General features: G+C 41.8%; 1 protein-coding gene across 6 annotated transcripts in view; it reads left to right on the forward strand.

The window, feature by feature from the left end:
• The window catches only part of FAT3 (FAT atypical cadherin 3), a 573478-nt gene that overhangs the window by 434912 nt on the left and 113239 nt on the right, over positions 1 to 25327 (forward strand). For all 6 annotated transcript variants that reach the window (XM_040340131.1, XM_040340132.1, XM_040340133.1 and 3 more), the window contains 3 exons: positions 18657 to 19046; positions 20909 to 21123; positions 24610 to 24747. In XM_040340131.1, the coding sequence (XP_040196065.1) occupies positions 18657 to 19046; positions 20909 to 21123; positions 24610 to 24747 (743 nt within the window). The remainder of the gene's footprint in view (positions 1 to 18656; positions 19047 to 20908; positions 21124 to 24609; positions 24748 to 25327) is intronic.

The raw sequence follows: 25327 nt of genomic DNA on the forward strand, positions 1-25327 counted from the left end.
TTGCAGAGGGCTGGAGGCAGGAGAAGCTTAAAGGGGTTGTAAAGGTTAGTTTTTTTTATTTTCTAAATAGGTTCCTTTTAAGCTAGTGCATTGTTGGTTCACTTACCTTTTCCTTCGATTTATTTCCTTTCTAAATGTTTTTTTTTTCTTTGTCTGAATTTCTTACTTCCTGTTCCTCCTCAGTAAGCTTGCCCCCATCATTCGAGCCGTTCTGGCTGGGGGTTAGTCAGCGTGCTCGCCCCCTTCCTTGGGACTACATCCCTGTGGGGAGATGCTGTGAAAACAACATCTCCCAGTAGTGATGTAGTCCCAAGGGAAGGGGTGAGCACACTGACTAACCCCCAGCCAGAATGGCTCGGATGATGGGGGTAATTTTACTGAGGAGAAACGGGAAGTGAGAAATTCAGATAAAGTAAAAAAAGATTTAGAAGGGAAAACGAAGGAAAAGGTTAGTATATAACCACTTTTTTAAGATGTATATTTAAGTGGATGTAGTGCCGTAGATAATTCATCCATCTTAAAGTGGAGCTCCACCCTAAAGTGGAACTCCCGCTGATCGGAACCCTCCCCCCTCCGGTGTCACATTTGACACCTTTCAGGGGGAGGGGGGTGCAGATACCTGTCTAAAGACAGGTTTTTGCACCCACTTCCGGCCACACAGACTACACAGTCGGGCAGACTACGGGCATGACGTCACCTCCCGTCCCCCCATTGTGTTCTGGGAACACTCGGCTCCCAGAACACAGCGGAAGCCAGTCAGACGGCGCAGCGCGACTCGCGCATGCACCGTAGGGAACCGGGCAGTGAATCCGGAGCGCTTCACTTCCTGGTTTCCTCACCGAGGATGGCGGGGGGCAGCAGAGTGACGAGCGATCGCTCGTCCTCTGCTGCGAGCGGCGCTGGACTCCAGGACAGGTAAGTGTGCTAATATTAAAAGTCAGCAGCTGCAGTATTTGTAGCTGCTGGCTTTTAATATTTTTTTTTTCAGTGGACATCCGCTTTAAATTATTATCATTATTATTATAATACAGGATTTATATAGCTACGATATTTTGTATTTTTTTCTCAACTTTCTACTTCTAAAAAATAAATAAAAAAAAGATGCTCCCCTCATCCACCTTTCTAAGATGACCAGACCTGTCAGGATACTTGTTACTTCCACTGAAAAACAATTGTGTGTATAGAAAAAGCAATGCACACTAAAAAGATATGGGGCAGCAGATTGTCTCTTCATCCCATGCTCATACAGTATATCTGTGTTGCCATTTTCTTGCAGCTTGGGTTTGACGTTATGTATTGCTAGTTGAATGTTTAGGAGATATTGCTCGCAGGAAATGTAGTATTTGAAAGAGTCTGATTTACACATCTGGGCTGAGTTTTTATTGATCAGATTCAATGATACCTATTCATCAAAGCATCAGGAGGAAGGCATCTATTCTCTATTGAAATATGGGGTGATGAAAGTGAGAATCCAACTGGCTGTAATTAGCAACAAGAACAGCACTGTTATCAGTCACCAGTAAGATCCAGCTGTGGGTTAATTCCCATCTGCAGATGTGTTGGATCTTCACCAGCAATTGGTTTGAAGACATTATAAAACATTCACAATAACACTTAGGGCTCATTTACACTTGCAGCCGTCATTGCTACCCTTCTGAAAAGCAATCTGCAGTGGAATGCTTTTTAGAGGCATTAAACAGGTGACTTGGAGGCAACATGTCACCCTTTCACTTTCACTACCTGTTTTTTAATCTTTAAAAAGTCCATGGCAGCCTTTTTTTATTTAAATGGGCTGTACTGCCCACGAAATGCATCATGTGGTATAATATTTTCCACACTGCATCATGACCCTGACAGTGTGTGCTAACCTGGCTTGTAGGTAAACTTGTGGCTGGGTGGCTGCAGGGGGAAGGGGGGCAGTAACATGGTATTTCAACCACCTATTTTTTCACCTCCCAGACATCTATGTATAAGTGGCCCTATAACCACCCATCTATCCACAGATACAGTAAAGAGGGAGAGTTATATATAAAGAGAGATGTGTGTGTGTGTGTGTATATATATATATATAGTAAGAGAAATAAATAAAGTGAGGGGTGTATATATGATTTGATTGAGTAGATAGATAAATAGAAAAGTTCAAAGAAGTTATAAAGCCTAGCTTTTTTTTCTTTTTTTTTACCTTCATGCATTTTATGGGCTTCAACGGGGGACCCAAAAACCATGTGCAAAACCATTTTGTTAATGGATTTTTTTTTTTTTTTTACCTTAAGTATCACTTTAAATGTAGGTAATTGGATTAGATAAATTAGATCTGTAAGGGATAGATAGATAGATAGATAGATAGATAGATAGATAGATAGATAGATAGATAGATAGATAGATAGATAGATAGATAGATAGATAGATAGATAGATAGATAGATAGGTAGATAGATAGGTAGATAGATAGGTAGATAGATAGGTAGATAGATAGGTAGATAGATACTGTAGATAGATAGATACTGTAGATAGATAGATACTGTAGATAGATACTGTGGATAGATACTGTGGATAGATACTGTGGATAGATACTGTGGATAGATAGATAGATAGATAGATAGATAGATAGATAGATAGATAGATAGATAGATAGATAGATAGATAGATAGATACTGTAGATAGATAGATACTGTGGATAGATACTGTGGATAGATAGATAGATACTGTGGATAGATACTGTGGATAGATAGATAGATACTGTGGATAGATACTGTGGATAGATACTGTGGATAGATAGATAGATAGATAGATAGATAGATAGATAGATAGATACTATAGATAGATACTGTGGATAGATAGCTACTATAGATATATAGATACTGTAGATAGATAGATAGATAGATAGATAGATACTGTAGATAGATAGATACTGTAGATAGATAGATACTGTAGATAGATAGATACTGTAGATAGATAGATAGATACTGTAGATAGATAGATAGCTACGATAGATAGCTACGATAGATAGATAGGTAGATAGATAGATAGATAGATAGATAGATAGATAGGTAGATAGATAGATAGATAGATAGATAGATAGATAGATAGATAGATAGATAGATAGATAAGATAGATAGCTAGATAAGATAGATAGATAGATAAGATAGATAGATAGATAGATAGATAGATAGATACGATAGATAGATATATAGATAGATAGATAGATAGATAGATAGATAGATAGATAGATAAGATAGATAGATAGATAGATAGATAAGATAGATAGATAAGATAGATAGATAAGATAGATAGCTAGATAAGATAGATAGATAGATAAGATAGATAGATAGATAGATAGATAGATAGATACGATAGATAGATAGATAGATAGATAGATAGATAAGATAGATAGATAAGATATATAGATAAGATAGATAGATAAGATAGATAGATAAGATATATAGATTAGATTGTGGATAATATTATAACTTGATTAATTAGATTCACTTATTTAGATAGTTATACAGATGTCAAATAGATTTAATTAGAGTTATTGAGATTAGATAGGTGGATATATAGATTGAAAACAGATACAAAGAAATAAATGAAATTAATTCGATAATTAAATTAGATAGATTAACAGAAGTTTAAGAAATTAGATTAGCTTCTATAGATAGATCAAGAAAATGATTTACAGTATACATAGAACCTTGTATATCATTTTCTGTCCTGTAGGAGTTAAGAGTGTAATGACTATAACCTACAAAACTACAAATTTAGAAGCCGCTAAACCTATCCATAAGTCCATGTAGATATTGTTCTTGGTGGAAATTGAACACAGAACCAATGCTATAGAGTAGTCGAGAGATGAGTTAAGTTGAGAGGTATCTTGATATAGCACGGTCTTACCTTGAAGGGTCCCGACGCGCTTAGCGGAGTCCCTGGAAAAAAGAAACCAAGGGACTAGGAGTAGTGGTCTCCAAACTGTGGTCTACAGGCTGGATGCAGCACTATGCCTGCCCTTATCCAGCCCTTTGGGCACTACTGTATTCCTTCCACTGACACCAGCGATGAGGCACCATTTCTTTCACTGACACCATCGATGGGGTACTATTCCTCCCATAATCCATGATATTCTTCCTGTTGATCACAGGAGTTTTGTAACTTTTTTACTTCTACTGGCCACCAAGACATTGTCTACTCCTACTGCCGATGGGATCGTTTCTAATCCCACCGGCCACAGTCCAGGCCCCCTAATGTGTGAAGGACAGTAAACTGGCCCTTTGTAGGTCATAGATGCTCCCAAATTAACCACAATACTGCTTCTAGCATGCCCCAACTGAGTAAGTATGAACCTGCAGAGGTCCTCAGCAGGGGTCTAGTCCTGGGAAAAAAAGTGTGGGAACTCCCACCCAAGATCCACTCCCCCACCAAAAAAAATGAAAAATGATAGGCTCATATGCATAATTACTAAACCGCATGTTCTTTCTAAATCCCGCGATAACTCGCGGCAGACCTCCGCAATGTCTCCTGGGAACAATGACAAAAGCTCCCAGGAGACATTGCGGCATCGAGGAAGTGATGGAATACCTGCACACTACCTGATGAATCCATATACAGGAAGCGGCCAGTAACATAGTGAAGGATTGGCTCAGGAGGCTCGGCTGCTCTTGGCTGCTCTAGTCCTGCAAAGGGAACGGAGTTCCTGCTGTGAAAAAAGTGCAGGAACTCCGTTCCCACAGGACTTGAGCCCTGGTCCTCAGCTACCATAATACAATAGAAATTGTTGGAGATTTTGTAAGCAATATTGTCAGTCATTGAATGGCATTTGCTGCTGTGACATTTACATGGCAGGTGTTAAATGTGATAATTGGTCTATCTGGAGATTCAAACAGCTTGTTGTTTAAAAAAAAAAACATTTTCAAACTGACTACTTTTAAGTTGATCACTATGCTAGAAAAAATTCCTGCACACATTCTACTATTTAGCGGATTCCAGTGCCAGACATTGAGCACAAAGGGGAAATATTACAAATATTTTGCTGGTAATTGTTCTAATAAACACAAAGTAATTCCCACTTCAGCAACGTTCTGCTTCATGTGTCAGACAAGTTATGGCCCTAAGCTTTAACATCGCCTTTTTTTTGGTTCTTTTTAGCAGCCACCTCTGCCTGAACTTTCTTTGTGAGCAGTTTAATCAAAAAGAAGCTTGTATCATCAAGATATATTCTTCCTGATACTATTGAAATGACATTTCTGTGGACTTTTCATTTTTTAAAAGACGTTTTTCTCACAAAATGATACATAGTTCAAAAGGAGACGTGCTAGATCTGACAAAAGTTTAAACGCTGCGGAATATGTCTGGAATCTACACCTTAATTGCCGCATTGTAGAATAAGAAGGCCGGGGCACGCTTCTGTGAAACTTTTATAGAAAACCATTATTAAAGTTTTGGCAGTATTTTTTGTCAGCATGCTCTTTTCTCAGTTATGAGTCCAAACCTTTTTTAAAGTGTCCTCAGTGAATTGGCTTTATCTTCCTAATAAAGGGAGTCTTTGGCCATTCTCTAGTTCTTCTTCTTCTTCGGTAAAGCATGTCCGAATGTGAGACCAGTTATAGATAACCGCAGCCACACTGAACCATAAATCCTGGTCTGGTGCATAAATAGGCCAATTAGTCAATAAATTCAGCTACAGATTGATCTGCAGTATATGATGGACTCAAAATGACCATCTACAGTTGGCCAAAAGAGGAAGTGGTTTTACAACACACTGGGATATTTCCTCTACTGATGACACAGTCATCAGCAGAAGACTACAGTAAAGCCTGGTACACATTATGAGTTTTTTCCGTTCAACCCAGCAAACTGATAGGTCCGGTTGGACCTGCTCTACTACTAATCCAACATTAGTACATTGATCTCCCTTGCTGAGCTGTTGTTGTGTTCTGATAGGGTTGGCCATTGGCTGAGAGCATTGATCAGGAGCCAGTCGGCTGCTGGTTTTCCAGCATGCTCGTCCGACAGAAGCTGCCATACACACTCCAGCAAGGGTCTTCTCTTTGGCACAGCTTCCTCCAGACCAGGCAGGAAAACCTTAGGACCCCTTCTGCACACATTAGACCCCAAAACAGGCTACTGGGCCTAACAGCTAAGTTCCATCCAGCAGCCTCTTTAGGCCTCTGAGGTAAGAGAGAGAGCATGTGTCTTGTCCCAAATATTTATATACTCTTCCAGCGTGAACCAGTGGCCTAGGCACCCTACTGGATTTTCTGCAGGAAATACAACTTATGCCGCGTACACATGGTCGGAATCTAATGTGTATCCCCCATCTGACTTTTTCTGTCAGAAATTCCGATGGACTTAGAAAGAGAACATGTTCTCTTATTTTCCTAAGGAAAAAATTTCTATCGGAAATTTCATTCGTCTGTATGGAATTCTGACAGAGAAAAAAACACGCATGCTCGGAAACAATTTGAAGCATGCTCGGAAACATTGAACATTTTTCTAGGCTCGTCGTAGTGTTGTACGTCACCGTGTTTTTGACAGTCGGAATTTAGCGTGTCCGTGTGTATGCAAGACAGCTTGCGCGGAATTCCGTCTGAAAAACCCATCAAAGTTTATTCTGACGGAAAAAACGGTCGTGTGTACGCGCCATTACTGTTTATGAAATTTCATACTATGACCAGTGAAACAAGTGACATTTACTGCCGATGGTGAGAAATTACAAGCCAACTTAAGCTTAGGGAAAAACCAAATGAAAACCTATGTAGTCAGTCTTCGCTAACTACAGCCCAGCCAATAACTAAATTGACATATTAGAGTAAGAAAAAGGGATAGTCGGCACTCAGGATGACATCCAAAAAATAGTATTTCTTTATTAAGTAAACATAAACAATGCTGTAAAAACAGCCTATGCGTTCCCAACGTTGGCCCCAGCCATGACGAAGGACTAAAGTCCGAAACTATTGTACATGTTTACTGTAATAAAGAAATAACATTTTTTGGATGTCAACCTGAGTGCCGACCATCCCTTTCCTTACTCTGGTACATTGGAGGTTTCAGAAGCCTCGAGGTCTAAGCACGTGGCATTAGTGAGAGATAAACACAACATGAACATGCATGTAACAGACAAACAGGTAGCTTGATCACACTCTTACCGCAAGCATAAGACTGAGCCTAGGTTCACATTGCTGCGATGTGATACACAGCATGTAATTCGCACAGGAAACCCAGAACATTCCTGTGCAAATTACATACGTGTCTCTGGGGTGCAATTTGAGCCATGGATTTGTATGGCTTCAATCACACCAAACTGATGCAGGACCCCTTTTTTATCTGCACCAGAATCGGATCACACCCATGCGATCCGATTACGCAAATTGCGATATGTTTTTGCAAACCGATGGTGGGTTGACGGTAGCTTAACATACACTCCGCAATTGGATCACATGGATGGGTTGCGATTTAGATGTGGTGCCGAACTTGCACTGCATCTAGTGTGAGTCCAGGCTGAAAGTTTGGGCAGCTTTTAACAGGTCTGGTCTCCACCCAGAGTCTGACCACAATCAACCACCTTGCAAGATTGCCACAGCCAAAACCAGGATGCTGGAACCAGCAATGATGGAGCAGGAGCACAAACACTCTTTATACTTTGATTTCACAACAGCATTTAATACAATACAGAAACAGCCACTTGTTAAAAGCACAATGGTAAATTTAAATGGAACATAATTATGGACTATTCTAGCGATGGTGTACCACAGGGATCGGTACTGGGCCCAGTTCTTTTCAAACCATTTATTAACGATTTTGTGGATAAAACAGACAGTGATATTGCAATTTAGCTGATGAAACAAATGACATAGCATTATGATAATTCAGCAGTACGAAGATATGTTACACAAGAGCTTTGATAATAAATTGTTTAATGGCAAATGCAATTTATTGTTTAAAAATAGACTTGGATCTTGTTCACAGCAATGTTCTCTGTACACGATGAATGAATGGGCTGCTGTGCCTGCACAAACACAACGCGCAGAAAGCGGCTAGATGATGTGAACTAGAAACCTGAACTGACCACTCACTGCTTCTCTTTCTACTTGCGCAGGGTGACTGGTCTTGTCTCCGCCCTCTACTTTCGTCTCTGCTTGGCCTCCGGCACCCAGCCCACCTCAGGCCAAACGTGGTATTGCACACCGCTTTCGCTTGAATCCTGGTAGTTTTCGAGACAACACTCGCAAACCTAGTTAAAGCGGGGGTTCACCCTAAAAAAAAATTCTAACATTACATTGAGCCGAGTTGTGAGAAGAACATTATGCTGACCTTTTTTATGTTCTTGCCGTACATACCGTTTTATCTATATTTTCACCGCGGCTTCTGGGTATGTAATCCTGCGGGACTGGGCGTTCCTATTCACATGCTAATTGATTGACATGCTTCCCACCGGCGCATACAGCACGTCGCGAGTTGCTGAAAGAAGCCGAACGTCGGTGAGCAGGCGCCGTATAGAGTCGACTCGCAGTCCGGCTTCTTTCGGCAACTCGTGACGCGCTGTATGCGCCGGTCGGAAGCATGTCAATCAATTAGCATGTGAATAGGAACACCCAGTCCCGCAGGATTACATACCCGGAAGCCACGGTGAAAATATAGATAAAACGGTATGTACGGCAAGGGGATAAAAAAGGTCAGCATAATGTCATTCTCACAACTCGGCTCAACGTAATGTTAGAATTTTTTTTTCGGGTGAACCCCCGCTTTAAGATTTTTTTTAAAATACAGTGCTTGTATTTCGAAACGCTTGTTAACTGTGTTACTCACAATCCGAGGTTACACTGTGTATGTGTGTGTGTGTGTGTATATATATATATATATATATATATATATATATATATATATATATACACACACTATATTGCTAAAAGTATTGTTACGCCTACCTTTACACACACATTCAATTTAATGGCATCCCAGTCTTAGTCCGTAGGGTTCAATATTGAGTTGGCCCACCCTTTGCGGCTATAACAGTTTCAACTCTTTTGGGAAGACTGTCCACAAGGTTTAGGAGTGTGTCTATGGGAATATTTGACCATTCTTCCAGAAGTGCATTTGTGAGGTCAGGCACTGATGTGGACAAGAAGGCCTGGCTCACAGTCTCCGCTCTAATTCACTCCAAAGATGTTATATTGGATTGAGGTCATGCCATTCATGTCAGTCAACTTCCTCCACCCCAAACTCGCTCATTCACACTATATTGCCCAAATGATTGGGCCACCCCTCCAAATCATTTGGTGGAGGGGGGATTATGGTGTGGGGTTGTTTTTCAGGGGTTGGGCTTGACACCTTAGTTCCAGTGAAGGGAAATCTTAAGGCGTCATCGTACCAAGACATTTTGGACAATTGCATGCTCCCAACTTTGTGCGAACAGTTTGGGGATGGCCCCTTCCTGTTCCAACATGACTGCACACGAGTGCACAAAGCAAGGTCCATAAAGACATGGATGAGAGAGTTTGGGGTGGAGGAACTTGACTGGCCTGCACAAAATCCTAACCTCAACCCGATAGAACACCTTTGGGATGAATAAGTCCAACATCAGTGCCTGACCTCACAAATGCACTTCTGGAAGAATGGTCAAACATTCCCATAGACACACTCCTAAACCTTGTGGACAGTCTTCCCAGAATAGTTGAAGCTGTTATAGCTGCAAAGAGTGGGCAACCCGATATTGGACCCTACAGACTAAGACTGGGATTAAAGTTATTTGCGTGTAAAGGCGGGTGTCCCAATACTTTTGTTAATATAGGGCCAGATTCACATACATTTACGTTGCTCCTGGGCAGCGTAACGTATGTGATTTACGTTACACCGCCGCAGGTTTACTGGTTTACATCCTGATTCTCAGAACACTTACCTGTAAACTTGCGGCGGTGTATGGTTAAATCGCTCAGCGCAAGCCCGCCCTATTCAAATGGGGCGGGCACCATTTAAATTAGGCGCGTTCCCGCGCCGAGCGTACTGCGCATGCTCCGTCTGGTAAATTACCCGATGTGCATTGCGCTAAATGACGTCGCCCCGACGTCATTTGCTTAGACGTTTAAGTAAATGGCGTCCAGCGCCATTTACGGACGTCTTACGCAAACAACGACGGCCATACTTAACATTGGTTGCCCCTCATATTAGCAGGGACAACCTTACGCGTCGCGTACGCTACGGAAACAACGTAAATTCTCAGCGTCGACCGCACGTATGTTCGGGAATCTCGCGTACTTACCTCATTTGCATAGGCGACGGGGAAAACGACGATGCGACACCTAGCGGCGGGAAAAAAAATTGCTTTTAAGATCTGACAGCGTAAGAGCCTTACGCCTGTCAGATCTAATGGGTATCTATGCGTAACTGATTCTAAGAATCAGTCGCATAGATACCCGGGGCCAGATGAGGAGTTACGACGGTGCAACGTCGTAACGCCTTTCAGAATCTGGCCCATAATGTATATACTGTACATATAGCCCACGGATCAGTGAATAGATCTCCACCGCCTTTCACAGAACACACAATGTTAAAGAGGAATTTTTTTCCCCGATAGGCACACAAGTTAAACTCCTAGGTAGTTGAATAATACATCACCAATAATATCACATGAGCCAGATAGCCTAAAATTATAGTGACTCCCCAATTGGCTCCCTCATTCTTATTTTATAAACCATGCAATTATTGTAATCCTTTATATTTAATTAAATCTGATAGCTATTTGGGTCTTTTATAACTCCTCACCTAAGAACAAGCTCCACAGGGTGTTGACCGCTGTCCATTTTAGCCAAACAGCCTTCAACCCCACACTAAAGAATTGGGTAAAGCTTAGCTCATAAGTCAGGAATAACAGGCCTTAAAGTGAAACAAAATCGGAGAGGCACACACAAAAGGGTTTTCTATGCAGCAGCAAACACCCGCTGGTACCAGCTTTTAGGCAGGACTTCTACTGTTTCCATTAAGTCTTAGTGCCTCAAGCTGAAATTAGGCTCACAGTGGGAGCACAGAACTTTTTGCTGCCAGAACTGAAATGGTAGAAAGCAGCAGTGGGTGATGCAAGGTAAAGTGATATTAAACAGAGAAATGTGAATTACTACGATTTGCATATCAAAGCGAGCTTCCCCATAGAAGTCAATGAAAACGAAAATAATTTGTTCCGCATTGACTTTTATGGCATGCAATACCGCATGTGGCCAGAGGTGGGGGCGCTGGAGAGCCTCGGAAATACTCAGAAAGGCTCAGGGACAGCTCAGCTGAACTCCGAAAACCTTGGAAAGGCTCGGGAACTGAGTATTCCCGAGCGGCTTTGATCGGCTCTGCTCAGCTCCGGTGCCCCCGCACCTCTGGCCAAATGTGGTACTGCACACCGCTGTGGCTTGAATCCTGCTCGTTTTGCGAAAGACAACACTCACAAACCGAGTCAGGATTTAAAAAACAAAATGCTCATATTGCGAAACGCACGTTAACCGCGTTACTCGCAGTCCGAGGTTTCACTGTATATCACGCCACTGTGTTTTTTTTGTTTAATCCTCTTAAAGCGGAATTCCACCCAACAGTGGAACTTCTGCTCATTTGTCTCCTCTCCCCCTCTGGTGCCATAATTGGGACAAGTCTTTGACAGGTATCCTGTTCCCACTTTCAGGAGTCCGCGCCGTGGGCCATGACATTACTGCGGGGCTCCCTCTTCCTCCCCCTGTCGCCAGGCCAGTAGGAGAGAGGAGCGGGGCCTTGCGCATACGCAGTAGGGTTTCCGGCGTAAAGCCATAAGGCTACACTGCCGGGTTCTCTTACCCGCAATGGTGGCAGCATGCAGCTGATGGATCAAGGGGGCGAGCACGACACTCCACACCAGGGAGAAAGCCTTGCATTACTGTGTGGAGTTACAGACAGAAGAACAGGAAAGCAAAATGGAAGGATGCGGTAAGTGAAGGAGGACTGCACTAAGGTAAAGGAAGATATTTAGGAAAAAATGTTTTTACCTTTACAGCCACTTTAATATCACATTAAGGCTTTAGAACCACTTTAAAGAGGAAGTAATCCCTGATGGATTTTACTTCCTCTTTTTTCCCCTGCAAAGTCAAAGCATAATGGGCTAGTATGCATCGCATATTAGCCCGTTATGTGGCACTTACCTGCAAACGAGGCCCGCACTGTCCCCGCTGGTGGCCGCCTCCATCTTTGCCCATTTTCCCTTTGGGGCCGCGGACTTCGGCTCTGTGACTGGCCGGAGTCGCGTGACGTCACTCCCGCGCATGCATACTCCCACGCATTTCTTCACAGTGCATGCCCCGATGACATCATCAGCACACTACAAGGTAAATATCTCCTAAACAAGGCATGTTTAGGAGATATTTGCGGTGTCTATAGGTAAGCCTTATTATAGACTTACCTATAGGTACAAGTTGCACAGAGGGGTTTACAACAACTTTTATGGGCCGTACACACGACCGAACATGTCTGCTGAAACTGGTCCGCGGACCAGTTTCAGCAGACATGTTCGGTCGTGTGTAGGCCCGAGCAGGCAGGATTCCAGCATACATTTGCCCGCCGGGCCTTTTTCCAGCGGGCAAATATTTCTGGACTTGTTTTAAAACAGCCCACTGAAATCCTGCCCGCTCAGACATGTTCGGTCGTCTGTACAGACCTACCGTACATGTCCGAGCGCCCGCCATCCCTCGCATGCGTCGAATGACTTCAACGCATGCGTGGAAGCATTTAACTGGCAGGACCGCCCACGTCGCCGCGTCATCGACGCGGCGATGGCGCGGACACGCCCCGCGTATTGTTTACCGCGGATTTCTGTATGATGGTGAGTACAGCCACCATACAGAAATCCCCAGGCAGACATGTACGGTGAAAACGGTCCGGCGGACCGGTTTCATCGTACATGTATGCTCGTCTGTACGCGGCCTTAGTATCAACATTTTCTCTGCACCATACAATGCATATTCTGACATGTTTCAGACATGGGGAAGGTTAACAGAGGTGTTCAGAAAACATACAGCTCAGGTAATGATAGGAAATTAGCAGTTACTCAGTGGGCCATAATAGAATCAAGGACCGGTTGTAGAGAAAACATTGTAAGAAATAGCCACAATTTTTATTTATTATAAAATAGTTCTAATCACCTACTTTCCAGCCAATATCATTTCAAGGGTCATTAAACTGTTACTGTGTTTATAGAGAACGATTGTGCAATATCATCCTTTTCCTGGAGCTGATAAATAGTTTTTCGGTATGCTGCTAGCTTCAAAGTGCTTCAGTTCAGCATTGACCTCTTGCTAGTTGGGTGTTCGCCTGATTTTGATTGGTGAGATGCAGGCAGCCAATTAGAAAACAAGACATAGCTTTTCATTGCGTTTGTACTTTAACAGACAGAATTATAAAAGTAAATTCATTGTCTGCGCCGCTCCAGGAATGCTTTATTGATTCACAAAGACAGCACAAGTTCTCTCTGTGGGATTTGACTCTTAGTAAAAAGCAAATAATAGATAAATTCTCTGAAATAATAAATATAGTTACAGTTTCATGAAGGAAGTTTAAATAGACTCAGCACTATGTTCACCAAAGCACTATTACTTATAATAAAGACATCATTTGGTGTAAGAGCCTGAATTTATTTTATTTAGAGGAAGAGTCCTAGGAAATGGGGGACTACTTGAATAAAAACCATGGCTTTTAAAGTTAAAGTGATATCAAACCCTCAGTTTTTAATCACTTTCAGCAGCCGATTTAATCACTTACTGAGTATGCAGCTTCTTTGCATTGTAATCCTTGCCTATGTTCCCGTTTACACTGGTGCCATGATCACTGTCCCAGGTTTCCTGTTTCTTAACCACTTCCGGTCCGTTCACCGTCAAATGATAGCGTAGCGGTGCAGATCTTGTTCTAGGACAATGTCATATAATGGGGCCCAGTTTAGCCACGATCACACGCCCCCGGGGGGCTGCGGCTCTTTACCCATGTGATTGGCTGTGTCCAATCACAGCCGATCACATGTAAACAAGGAAGTGTGGTTTATCGGCTTTTCCTCTCTCACACCGACAGATCATCAGTGCCCTAATTACAATGCAGCCCCAACAGTGCTCATCAGTGATGCCACTCTGTGCCCATCAGTGACACCAGTCTGTGCCCATCAGTGGGGCCAATCTGTGGCCATCAGTGCTACCTTTCAGTGCCTGCCCATCAGTGCCACCTATCATTGCCCATAAGTGCCGCCTATCAGTGTCAGTGGTGGCCTGTCCATTAGGCATAGCTCCCAACTGTCCCTGATTTCAAGGGACTGTGCCTGATTTGGAGCAATATCCCTCTTTCCCCCCATGTGTCCCTCATTTTGGTCTGATCCATATAGTTGTATATAAAATGCACTTTTTATCTTTCAAAAAGTGTTTCCCAGTGCTGAACCTTCCATCTGATTTCTAAATTGCTGCATTTGTACATTTTAAAAGCCAATATAAAGGAATAGTAGTGGTAAAAAAAAAAGTCCTTGTGAATTGAAGTAACCTTTTTTGGGGTTAGTTCTCCCTTAAAGGGTTGTGGCAGGGGGCGTGTTGTATGCCAACATACATTTGTTAGTAGGTTTTCTTCATTCCCATCTCGAAATGTTGGGAGGTATGCCATTAGGGGCCCCTTCTCTCCATGCCACCCCTTGTATGCAATGGATAGATTCATGCATAGCATGAGTCTATCCATGGCTGCCGTGGCCACCCCTTATTCATGCATCCGGCTCCTATCAGGGAATCGGGCGCATGAATTACAGCAGCCAGGGTTTTTTTCTGCATAGAATGCAGTAATCTAAAAAGCTTCTGCCTTTACAACCACTTTATAGTAAACCTAGAATGACATATTTTCCATGTTTTTCAAGTAGAACTTTAGGCATTTTGGATACAGTAAGGGATGATTATAACCCCTGTCCATTTTTTGCCATTTGTGTCCCATTGGGGAGATTTCCCCTTCATTTCCAGTCCCTTAGCCACAACAGGAAGTGGGAGGAAATCCCTGCTAATTAAGGGAATCCCTTGGGGCCCCCCAGGTCACCAGAACTGGTGTCGCCATTTGAAGATTCCGCTCCAGGACCTGACTGGCCATAGGGCACACAGGGCATTTTATGTATGTTATGAAAAGAGCTGGCTGTTACATACAGGGCCAGCCACGGGTGGATGTGTCGCAAATGCTCATGGTGGTGGAAGGAGCAGAAAGAGTCTCTCTATTCCCCCATCCATCAAGATGTTCCATGACGAACTAGATCACCGCTGAACCAAAAGTCCCAGTTTGCGCATGCGCTCCACAGCCGCCGGTCACCTGACCATCAGGTAGGGTTGCCACATCCCTTTAATCCAGGACACATATGAATTATGACAGGTTCTGAGGCTTATTTAATGCAGATAAGGCACCAAGTGGGTTTAATTACCACCATCAGCCACAGAACCTGTGTAATTAATGTGTGTCCTGGATTAAAAGGATGATGTGGCAACCCTACCACCAGGACACCAGGAGAGTAGGAGAAACAAAGAAGCCAAGGCCTTCTCTACCACCACGGTGGTCTCAGCACCTTGCTGGCTTTCATGTGTGGGAGGCGGTATACTTTAGATATTCTTTAGTGCATGTGTGCTAAGTAATGTATAATTGTAACACTTCAAGGTATTTATAATGTCTCAGAGAGATCACAGTGCTTCTACTGGCAATGCCTTCACTCACATGTCTCTCCAAAAGGCTGCAGCCCTCTTTGCTTAGGCATTATCCAGGATCACATATGAATTGCACAGGTTCTCTATATTTTGACTCATCAGTGATTTATTGTATGTAGGCTTGTAAAGTTTTTTGTTTTTTATTGAGAAATTTTCATGATATAAAACAGAGTGTAAAACTATAAAGGGTACAAAAGAGGAGTGGTGACCTCCAAATGATAACTGAAAGAGTCAATTGTAAACAGTACAAATGTACAGGGAACAATTCAACCATAATAATAGAATACTAATTGAATGATAAAATGAAAACTTGAAGTCAAATTCAAATAAAAAGGAAATAAAAGCGTAGAAAAAGTAAAATAAAAGTAAAATAGAAGTAATATTGAGATGGACCTTCTTTAGGTATCAATTGGATAGGGGAAGGCAACTGTTGCAAGATACAGTATGGTTATCAGCAGTATATTGTAATCACTAGAAGATCCACGTTAGCATGCTTATTTCCAGACAAAGGCCCATAGAGGGCTAATACACCATACAAAAAATGTTTAAAGCTTTCGTCGTATAAAAGTCACAATTCAAAATTTTGGTTTCTACAAATCCAAGCAGAGGACCCTTTTGGAATGCGGCACCTTTCTAATTATTTCCCAGCCAGCAACACCCAGTCTGTGACACAGGATAATTTATCTGCCGGGTGGGATGTGATGTTGACTGTGCATTCTGTTTTAATTAGCACCGAAATGACTCTCCCGGTGGAGAAGGAGCAGACATGCATGTAGCCTCCCTTCAGATCTCATTATTTTTTCCACGCACAGATCCACCGCACATAACAAAGGGGGTAGCCTCAGCAGCTGGATCAGCAAAATCTGAGAGTCCATGAGCTCACAGATCAGAAATAGTGCTTATTGAAGGAGTTTAGCTCTGATAATCACAGTTCTAAATGCATGAAAAATGTGTGTGTTTTTGTATGCGGTCAGCATGCTGTCTGTTGGATCCATCAGGCCATCTGCTAGTATGGCTGGAACGATGCGGATAGCTGTCTCTTTGGCAAGCTGCACGAATGCCTGTGTTTGCAAAAGGAATACTTTAGATAGATGTTGTTGGCTATTATTATTTGTCTGCCCCTTTTGCCTTGGGTCAGTCTGGTTGAAATATCACTAGAAAGACATCATGGAGGAAATACAGAAAATAGGCAGACATGTAGACTCTTCTGACGACTCCTCTGGGGGGGGGGGGGAATTGGCTCATCTGGGACAGATTTTTAAGACCAACCAATGCTGTTTTGCCGTAGTTGAGCTCAATGGTTAACCCCTACCTGCCCACCCCAGAATTCCTTCCAATAGCTCAGAACGCCCATGGGGTGGGAAGGATTAGTAAACATGTGAACGCTGTTATGCCGTGTACAGACGATCGGACATTCGGACAACAAAACCGCGGATTTTTTTCTGACGGATGTTGGCTCAAACTTGTCTTGCATACACACGGTCACACAAATGTTGTCAGAAATTGTGAACGTCAAGAACGCGGTGACGTACAACATGTACGACCAGCCGAGAAAAATGAAGTTCAGTAGCCAGTGCGACTCTTCTGCTTTATTCCGAATATGTGTGGAATTTTGTGCGTCGGAATTGTGTACACACGCTTGGAATTTTCGACAACAAGTTTGTTGCCGGAATATTTGAGAACCAGCTCTTAAATTTTTGTTGTCGGAAATTACGAAAGCAAATGTCCGATGGAGCCTACACACGGTCGGATTTTCCGACAACAAGCTCCCAACGAACATTTGTTGTCGGAAATTCTGACCGTGTTTATGCGGCATTGCAGTGGTCTCATAATAAGAGGCCGTACCTACTGGCTACTGATCTGTAGTCCTGACCAAGAACTGTCTTTGACAGTTAGGTCTTTGGGCTTGGAGTGTACAGTGAGAGCGCTCTCGGCAAGTCGGTAACACATATATGCAGCATGTGTAGGGTTGCTACATCATCCCTTTAATCCAGGACACACATTAATTACACAGGTTCTGTGGCTGATGGTTGGTAAATAAACTCACTTGGTACCTTATCTGCATTAAATCAGCCCCAGAACATGTGTAATTCATATGTGTCCTGGATTAAAGGGATAATGTGGCAATCCTAAGCATGTTGGTGTTAAAGACCACCCTTTTGCCACTGCACATATGTGTTGATCGGTTGTAAAGGGGTCTTGCTTTAGTTTTGCATAGAATTGGGGAAAAAATATTTCTGTCGGGTTTTTGTTTCTGTCCCTTTTGAGGTCATTTTACCTCACTTCCTGTCCCTGTGACACCTGTACAATAAATGGGCAGTGCAGGTGTCCACAGAATTCGAAGGCTCAGACAGCAATGAAAACATTGTAGAAGTTTTAACTATAGAGCACTTTGGTCTATACCCATGGAGCGGCACAGTTGGGGAAGAAATATGTCTTTTATAATTTCAAAATAAATAAAATATTTTGCCAGGAGTTGGACTTTCAGCACTAGGGATCTTCAAAAGCACTAACACCCTGTGAACCCAGAAACAGAATAAACATCTGTGCCACCAGAACATTACCCAGTAATATGCACAATGTAGAGCCAAGAACCATGTATTAAATAAAATGATAACATTGCGCAACATACACAGCACTTGCAATATAATGATTTGATCTGGATTAAAAAAAAAAACAAGAAAAGCATTTCCCATAAAATACCAGGTCTTATCTTCAGTTGCTGGATACAATCTAACTAGGCAGCTGGCTGGAGAAATGTAGAAGAAATTGAATAAAACATAGGAAAATGGCACTACAACGTGTCCCAGATAATAAGAGTAACTCCACTTCCATGTTTCCAGGGCTGTGTCCCTTCATCAGAGATTCCACCAGCAGCTTAAATTTTGGCCACTTGAAATTTGAGTCGTCAAAGGCTAGCTTAAGTCTCTTTTGTAATGTTCAGTTTTGTTTTGCTTTGCAGGTATAAATCGGAAGGTCATCTATTCCCTGGTAGATTCTGCTGAAGGTCATTTCTCGGTTGATGAACAATCTGGCATTATCGTTTTGGAGCAGCCACTAGACCGGGAACTGCAATCTACCTACAACATCACAGTGAAATCATCTGACACAAACCCTGCCCTCTCGTTATCTTCCTTCGCTGTTGTTACTATCACTGTGCTTGATGTTAATGACAACCCTCCCATATTTGAGAGAAGAGATTACCTGATCACCATCCCTGAGGACACTGACATTGGCACCAGAGTCATATCAGTCTTTGCTGCAAGCAAGGACATTGGAACAAATGCAGAGATAGCATACAGCTTCAGGACAGGGAATGAACATGGGAGATTCAGGATTAATCCAAAGACGGGTTAGAATCCTTTCTATTTCCCTTTTCTCTTCTCTCCTATCCTTTCCATTCCTTTCTTTTTTTCCTCTCCTTTTTTTCATTTTCTTTCCTTTCCTTTTCCTTCATTTACTCTCCTTTCCTTTTCCTTTCTTTCCTCTCCTCTACTCTTTTGCTTTACTATCCTATTCATAATTTTTTCCTGTCCTCTCCTCTTCTTTCCTTATCTGTTCCTTCATTTACTCCCCTCTGCTGCTTTTTCCTTCCTCTCCTCGCCACTCTTCTCCTCATCTCTCATTCCTTTGTTTTTCTCTCCACTTCTCTCCTCCTCTTTCCTGTCCTTCTTTCTCTCTTTCCTTCCTCTCCTGTTCTTTCCTTTATGTTTCTCTTTCTTTTTTGTTTACTCTTCTTATCTTTCTTTTACTCTCCTCTTCTTTTATTTATTTTCTTATTTTCTCTTCTCTCCTCTTCTTTACTCTTCTCTTCTCATTTTTCCTTTTCTCTCCTCTGCTTTTAACTTTTTCTTTTACTCTCCTCTTCTCTCCTGTCCTTCCCTCTCCTCTCTTACCTTCCTATCCTGTTCTTTCCTTTATGTTTCTCTTTCCTTTTTGTTTGCTTTTCTTATCTTTCCTTTACTTCTTTTATTTGTTTTCTTATTTTCTCTTCTCCTCTCCTCTCCTTTACTCTTCTCTTCTTCTTTCTCTTTTTCCTTTTCTCTCCTCTGTTTTCGTCTTTTTCTTTTCTTTGTGTCTTTTTCCTTTACTCTCCTTTCATCTTTTTCTCTACTCTTCTTTCCTGTCCTTCCCTCTCCTCCCTTTCCTTCCTATCCTGTTCTTTCCTTACTCTTTTTTGTTTTTCATTTATGCCTCATAGACACGATCAGGTTTCCTGTCCGACTTTTTACCGCCGGGAAACCCGAGGGGAAAGCCGAGAACCGGCTTGGCAGCTTTTTCCCCCTACACACGACTGGTTTTCCTGGCAGAAAAACTGCCATGAGAGCTTTGGCCGGGAAACCCGGCCATGTGTATGCTCTACCGCAGTGTTTCCCATAGAAAAACTTCTGTGAAAAAGACCGCCGGGAATCACGGCAGGAATAAAGAGAACATGTTCTCATTTTTCCCGCCGGGATTCCCAGCGGTTTTCCTGTTGGGAAAACTGCCATGGAGCATACACATGGCCAGTTTTCCCAGCCAAAAGCTGTCACGGAAGTTTTCCCGTCTGGAAAACTGGTCATGTGTACGAGGCATTATTCGTCTTTCCTTTATTCACCTCTTCTTTCATGTACACAGGATGTTGTTCAACCTCTCCTGGACGATTTAACGTTGAAAGCAGTGTCTAAAAATGGGCGTTTAGCCATGTTTACATGCCGCGTTTAGCCGCGTTTGCGTCTAGAAGCATTTAAAAAACATTTTTTTTTTAGTTAGAACAAAAAACGTCTGTAAACGAAATGCTGCTAAACGCGAGTTGCCGCGTTTAGCCACGTTTGGTGCTACAACTGCCTCTAAACACAGCTTCTGAACCTATTTTTTGGGGTTCAAGAAAAAGCCTCTAAACACAACTGCCTAGAAACAACTATAAACGACCCTGTGTACATGTACTGATAAAATAACATAGAGGAGAGTTCAGGAGCAGTTGAAAAAAATGCCCAACTGCTCCTAAACGTCCGTTTACCAGCAGCAGTGTACATGAGGCCTTACTCTCCTCTTCTTTCCTTTACTCTCCTCTTCTTTCCTTTACTCTCCTCTTCTTTCCTTTACTCTCCTCTTCTTTCCTTTACTCTCCTCTGCTTTCATTTACTCTCCTCTGTCATCTTCGCCTTTACTCTCCTCTTCTCTCCTCTCCTCCCCTCCCCTTTGACTATATAATTTTGTTTTTATTAATTGCAGGGGAAATATTGGTTGTCAATGCTCTGGACTACGAAAGCAGCAGACACTTTTTCCTGGTGGTTGAAGCTAAAGATGGCGGCTCACCTCCTCTAAGCGCAGTGACAACTGTTAACGTCAACCTGACCGATGTTAATGACAATGCGCCAGCATTCAGCCAAGAGGTTTATAGCGCTGTGATCAGTGAAGATGCCTTTATTGGAGACTCAGTCATTAGAGTAAGGTTCATTATTCACCAATTAAAACGTTAATGGATAACCCCAGATACTTCTCATGTTTGACAAGTTATTGTGTGTATAAAGTGTTTATTACATGTCTCATCCAGCTGTGCCTTTACAGTACTGATTGTAATTGGGTTTTTACAAAGCTCAGTTATGTCAATATTTGAAATAGTAAAAACACTTATTAAACTTTTAGTTAGTAAATGTAAACCCTAACTGACATTTAGTCTTCTAAAGTGCTGCGTAAAATAAAATATAACAGGGATGATTTACTAAAACTGGAGAGGGCAAAATCTGGTGCAGCTCCGCATAGAAACCAATCAGCTTCCATTTTTTTTGTCAAAGCTTAATTGAACTAGCTAAAGTTAGAAGCTGATTGGCTACCATGGACAGATGCACCCGATTTTGCAATCCAGTTCTATTAAAGCATAAAGGGTTACTACCTATCTATATATATATATATATATATATATATATTTTTTTTTTTTTTTTTTTTTCTTTAAAATAACAAACATGTTATCTTACCATTATCTTTATTTAATAAAAAAAAGCCTTTCTCACCTTTCTTTCATTCTTTGTTATATCTCAGGGCTGCTGATCTGCAGCCTCTTTGCAGCCACTTCTTGTCTATATGCACTCCAGAGATGGCTGCATGGTATTTCTCTCAGGGTGGGTTTCCTGATGCTGACAGTGGTGGACCATGCCTAAGTAATATGTGAAGAAATAGCCATTTATAGCTTCCACTGGACAGCTCTGTGACAGTATGACAACAAAGGAAAAACTAGAAAAGAGGAGCAGAGAGTTGTCACCCCATAACAGGAGCTGGCTGACCTCAAGGATCTTCATGGCAGGACCATCATATATTATTTTAATGAAAGCTACAGATTTAAAAATATTGAAAATTACTTTTAAAATGTTAGTGATTTGTATACATATCCTTTAATAGACACTTACAGGTGTCTCCATATCAGGTATTGGGACACCATGCTGCCCCAAATGATGATGCCCTTTTGTTTAAGCTCCACCCGTTGTTTCATGAAGATTTTAGTTATTTGGGTTTACATATACTGTTGTAGCACTGCCCTCTCGGGGGTAAACTCTCCAGCCCCTCTGACACTCTAAGTTCAGACATGTTGTATATACCTTTAAATGACACACAAAGCAAGTAGTTTCAACTCTCTTTGATTTTACTTATTTGAAAAGTGGGGTTTGAACCAAGGATTATTCAGCCAAATCCTGGTTACAGCCAAGACTAGGTTGAAATAATGCCTGCAGCAATAACAGTTGTAATGACAAATGAATGACATCAATATACACAGTCACAATTTGGATACCTTGAGAAAGCTATTAATGTATATAAGAAAATGTTTCTGGACTGACCCATAATACCTTTAATCCTAATGAGAGATAATGTACTATAGTAACCAGTAAAGTGTGCCCTTTAAGAGCAATAAACAATAATGTCCTAAAATCAAGGCCTTGCACTGTCTTCACCGGCAACATTGAAGCTCATAGAACAAAGATTCCTGATTTTTGCAAAGTTATGATAAACAAGGCAAGATAGCCCTGGTTTATGGCAATACTATTTGCAATCCAAGTGAGTGTTGCCTGTGCACAGTGTTCAGAATGTGGTGCTTTACAAAGCAGTGGGATCTGTGGGCAAAAGCCCCCTCACCAATCCTGATAAACTTTGGCCGCCTCCCAGAGGGACAGTCAAACAATTCTTCTTACTGCAGATGGGCAGTGATGGCGATCAGTTTGCTAACTCAGCGAACCGTCTGGTTCCACGTTGTGTTCAGCACTGCTGCAGGGCATCCTTCTGGCAGCAGGCAATGTCTGGACTCACTGGATCTGGAGATGCAGGCTGTGTCCCATGTGATAGGCTGCAATCTTCTCTCAGGGGGGTGGTGCTCATGTGATGGGATCCAGGAAGCAAGATCCCTTTATAGTTTCTCCCACAATTCTCCTGTGTAGCAGATGGTCTGCTGGGAGATGTAGTCCATAGCCAGCTCTGCAATTCAGCAATGTCTATCCAGAAGACTACAGCTCCCACAATGCTTTTCTCTGTGCTCAGAACGTGATCCCAGTGATTCGAGTTCAGCACTAGGGGGACAAAGGAGCAAGCTAGAATAATAGGAGTGCAAAGATACGAAGGAAACTTGGACAGCCGCACTCCAAAGCTAAGCTTTTGTTCCAATCTTTTTGCTGTGGCATGTTCATTTTGTGATCGATTTTAATTAAAAGAACATTTTTGGAGTGCGGCTGTCCAAGTTTCCTTTGTATCTTTGCATCACTATTGCATTGCCGGCACCCATGGTTTGGTTCCAGTGAGGAGGTTCTCTGAAGACTGCTGAGCGGTTATTTTCTCTCTCTAGAATAATAGGAGGAAGTCTAAAAAATGGAAAGAATATTTGGACATCCGCACTCCAAAAAACCTTTTGGTTGCCTTTATTAATAAAAATTGGATAACAGCACTACAAGCCACAGCAAGAATAGGGTACACAGCCAACGCGTTTCACACTAATGCTTAGTGCTTAGTCATAGCTAACATAAATAAAAATGCACTTCAAATACCGTATTTATCGGCGTATAACACGTACAGGCGTATAACACGCACCCTAACTTTAAGAGGGAAGTTTCAGGAAAAAAACTTTCCACGCTCCCCTGCGTATAACACACAGGCACAGTTTACCCTCCATTTTCAGGGTAAAAAAGTGAGTGTTATATGCCAATAAATACAGTATATACCTTTACCCAAAAAGTCATGTGATCAGAATAGCAAATGGTAAATTTCATCTAATTAAAGAATTAATTAATGACTAAGACCACACGCATGTATGATCAAAAAGTGTGTTACCATAATGAAAACAATTAAAAATGGGAGTGTTGAATCAAAAAAGGTGAATATGTTGTAGCCAATCAGTGTAAACGTGTTTATACACAGAGATATAAATAATATATACAGTGTAACAATAAAAATGAGAATAAACTGATTGAAAATGAACAAGGAGTGAAGATTTCACGTTTTGAATCAATGCATATAGGGAAATTTTTTGTAATAAAAAACTTTAAGATTTATTACAACATTTTCCCTATATGCACATTCACTATATGAAGGTTCAGAGTCACTGTTTACAATTAAGGAATCATTTACAGTATCTATGCCAGATATTCAGTTTTGGGTAGATATGGGTGCTTTTAATCACCCATCAGCTACATTGGAGGAGATGTTTTGGAGACTCAGCTCTGCCCACTTGAGTCTACTGGATCTCTCTGGTAGGGCATTAAAGAAGATCCAACAAAATGACTGACATGCATAAAGGCAAAGCTGGGAACTCTGACATCAGTGAGTGATTTAGCTTGCCATTAGCAGTCTATAAGGGAAATATGAATTTTGGATGGACTAACACTTTAAATGTCAACCTCATAAGATATATGCATCACGGAATTATATATTTATTGCTCTATCATTATATCTTTCAGGTCTTTGCTGAAGATCTTGACAGTCCTTCTAATGGGCACATTATCTTTTCTATCATCAATGGAGATCAAGAAAATCAGTTTGCAGTGGACCCAGTTTTGGGACTAATAAAGGTTAAAGATAAACTGGACCGTGAAAGGGTAAGTCCTTGTTTAACCTCTTGATCACTGGGCACTTAAACCCCCTTCCTGACCAGACCAATTTTCAGCTTTCGGTGCTCTCACAATTTGAATGACAATTACTCCGTCATACAACATTGTACCCATTTGAAATTGTTGTCCTTTTTTTCACACAAATAGAGCTTTCTTTTGGTGGTATTAGATCACCTCTGGGTTTTTTATTTTTTGCGCTATAAAAGAAAAACGACCGAAAATTCTGTAAAAAAAAAAAAAAAAAAACTTGTTTCTGTCATATTCGCAGGTTATTTCTCACACACAGCATATGCATACCACGAATGACACCCCAAAACACATTCTGCTATTCCTCCCGAGTATGGCGATACCCCATGTGTGCAACTTTTACACGGCGTGGCCACATACAGAGGCCCAACATGCAGGGAGCGCCATCAGGCGTTCTGGAACACCCAGGCCAATTCTGACATTTCTCTCCTACATGGAAAAATCACAATTTATTTGCTAGAAAATTACATAGAACCCCAAAACATTATATATGCGGAGTATTGGGGTATTGCGGAGTATTTGGGTATTGCAGAGTATTGGG

Source organism: Rana temporaria, chromosome 2 (assembly GCF_905171775.1).
Source record: "Rana temporaria chromosome 2, aRanTem1.1, whole genome shotgun sequence".
Lineage (NCBI taxonomy): Eukaryota > Metazoa > Chordata > Amphibia > Anura > Ranidae > Rana > Rana temporaria.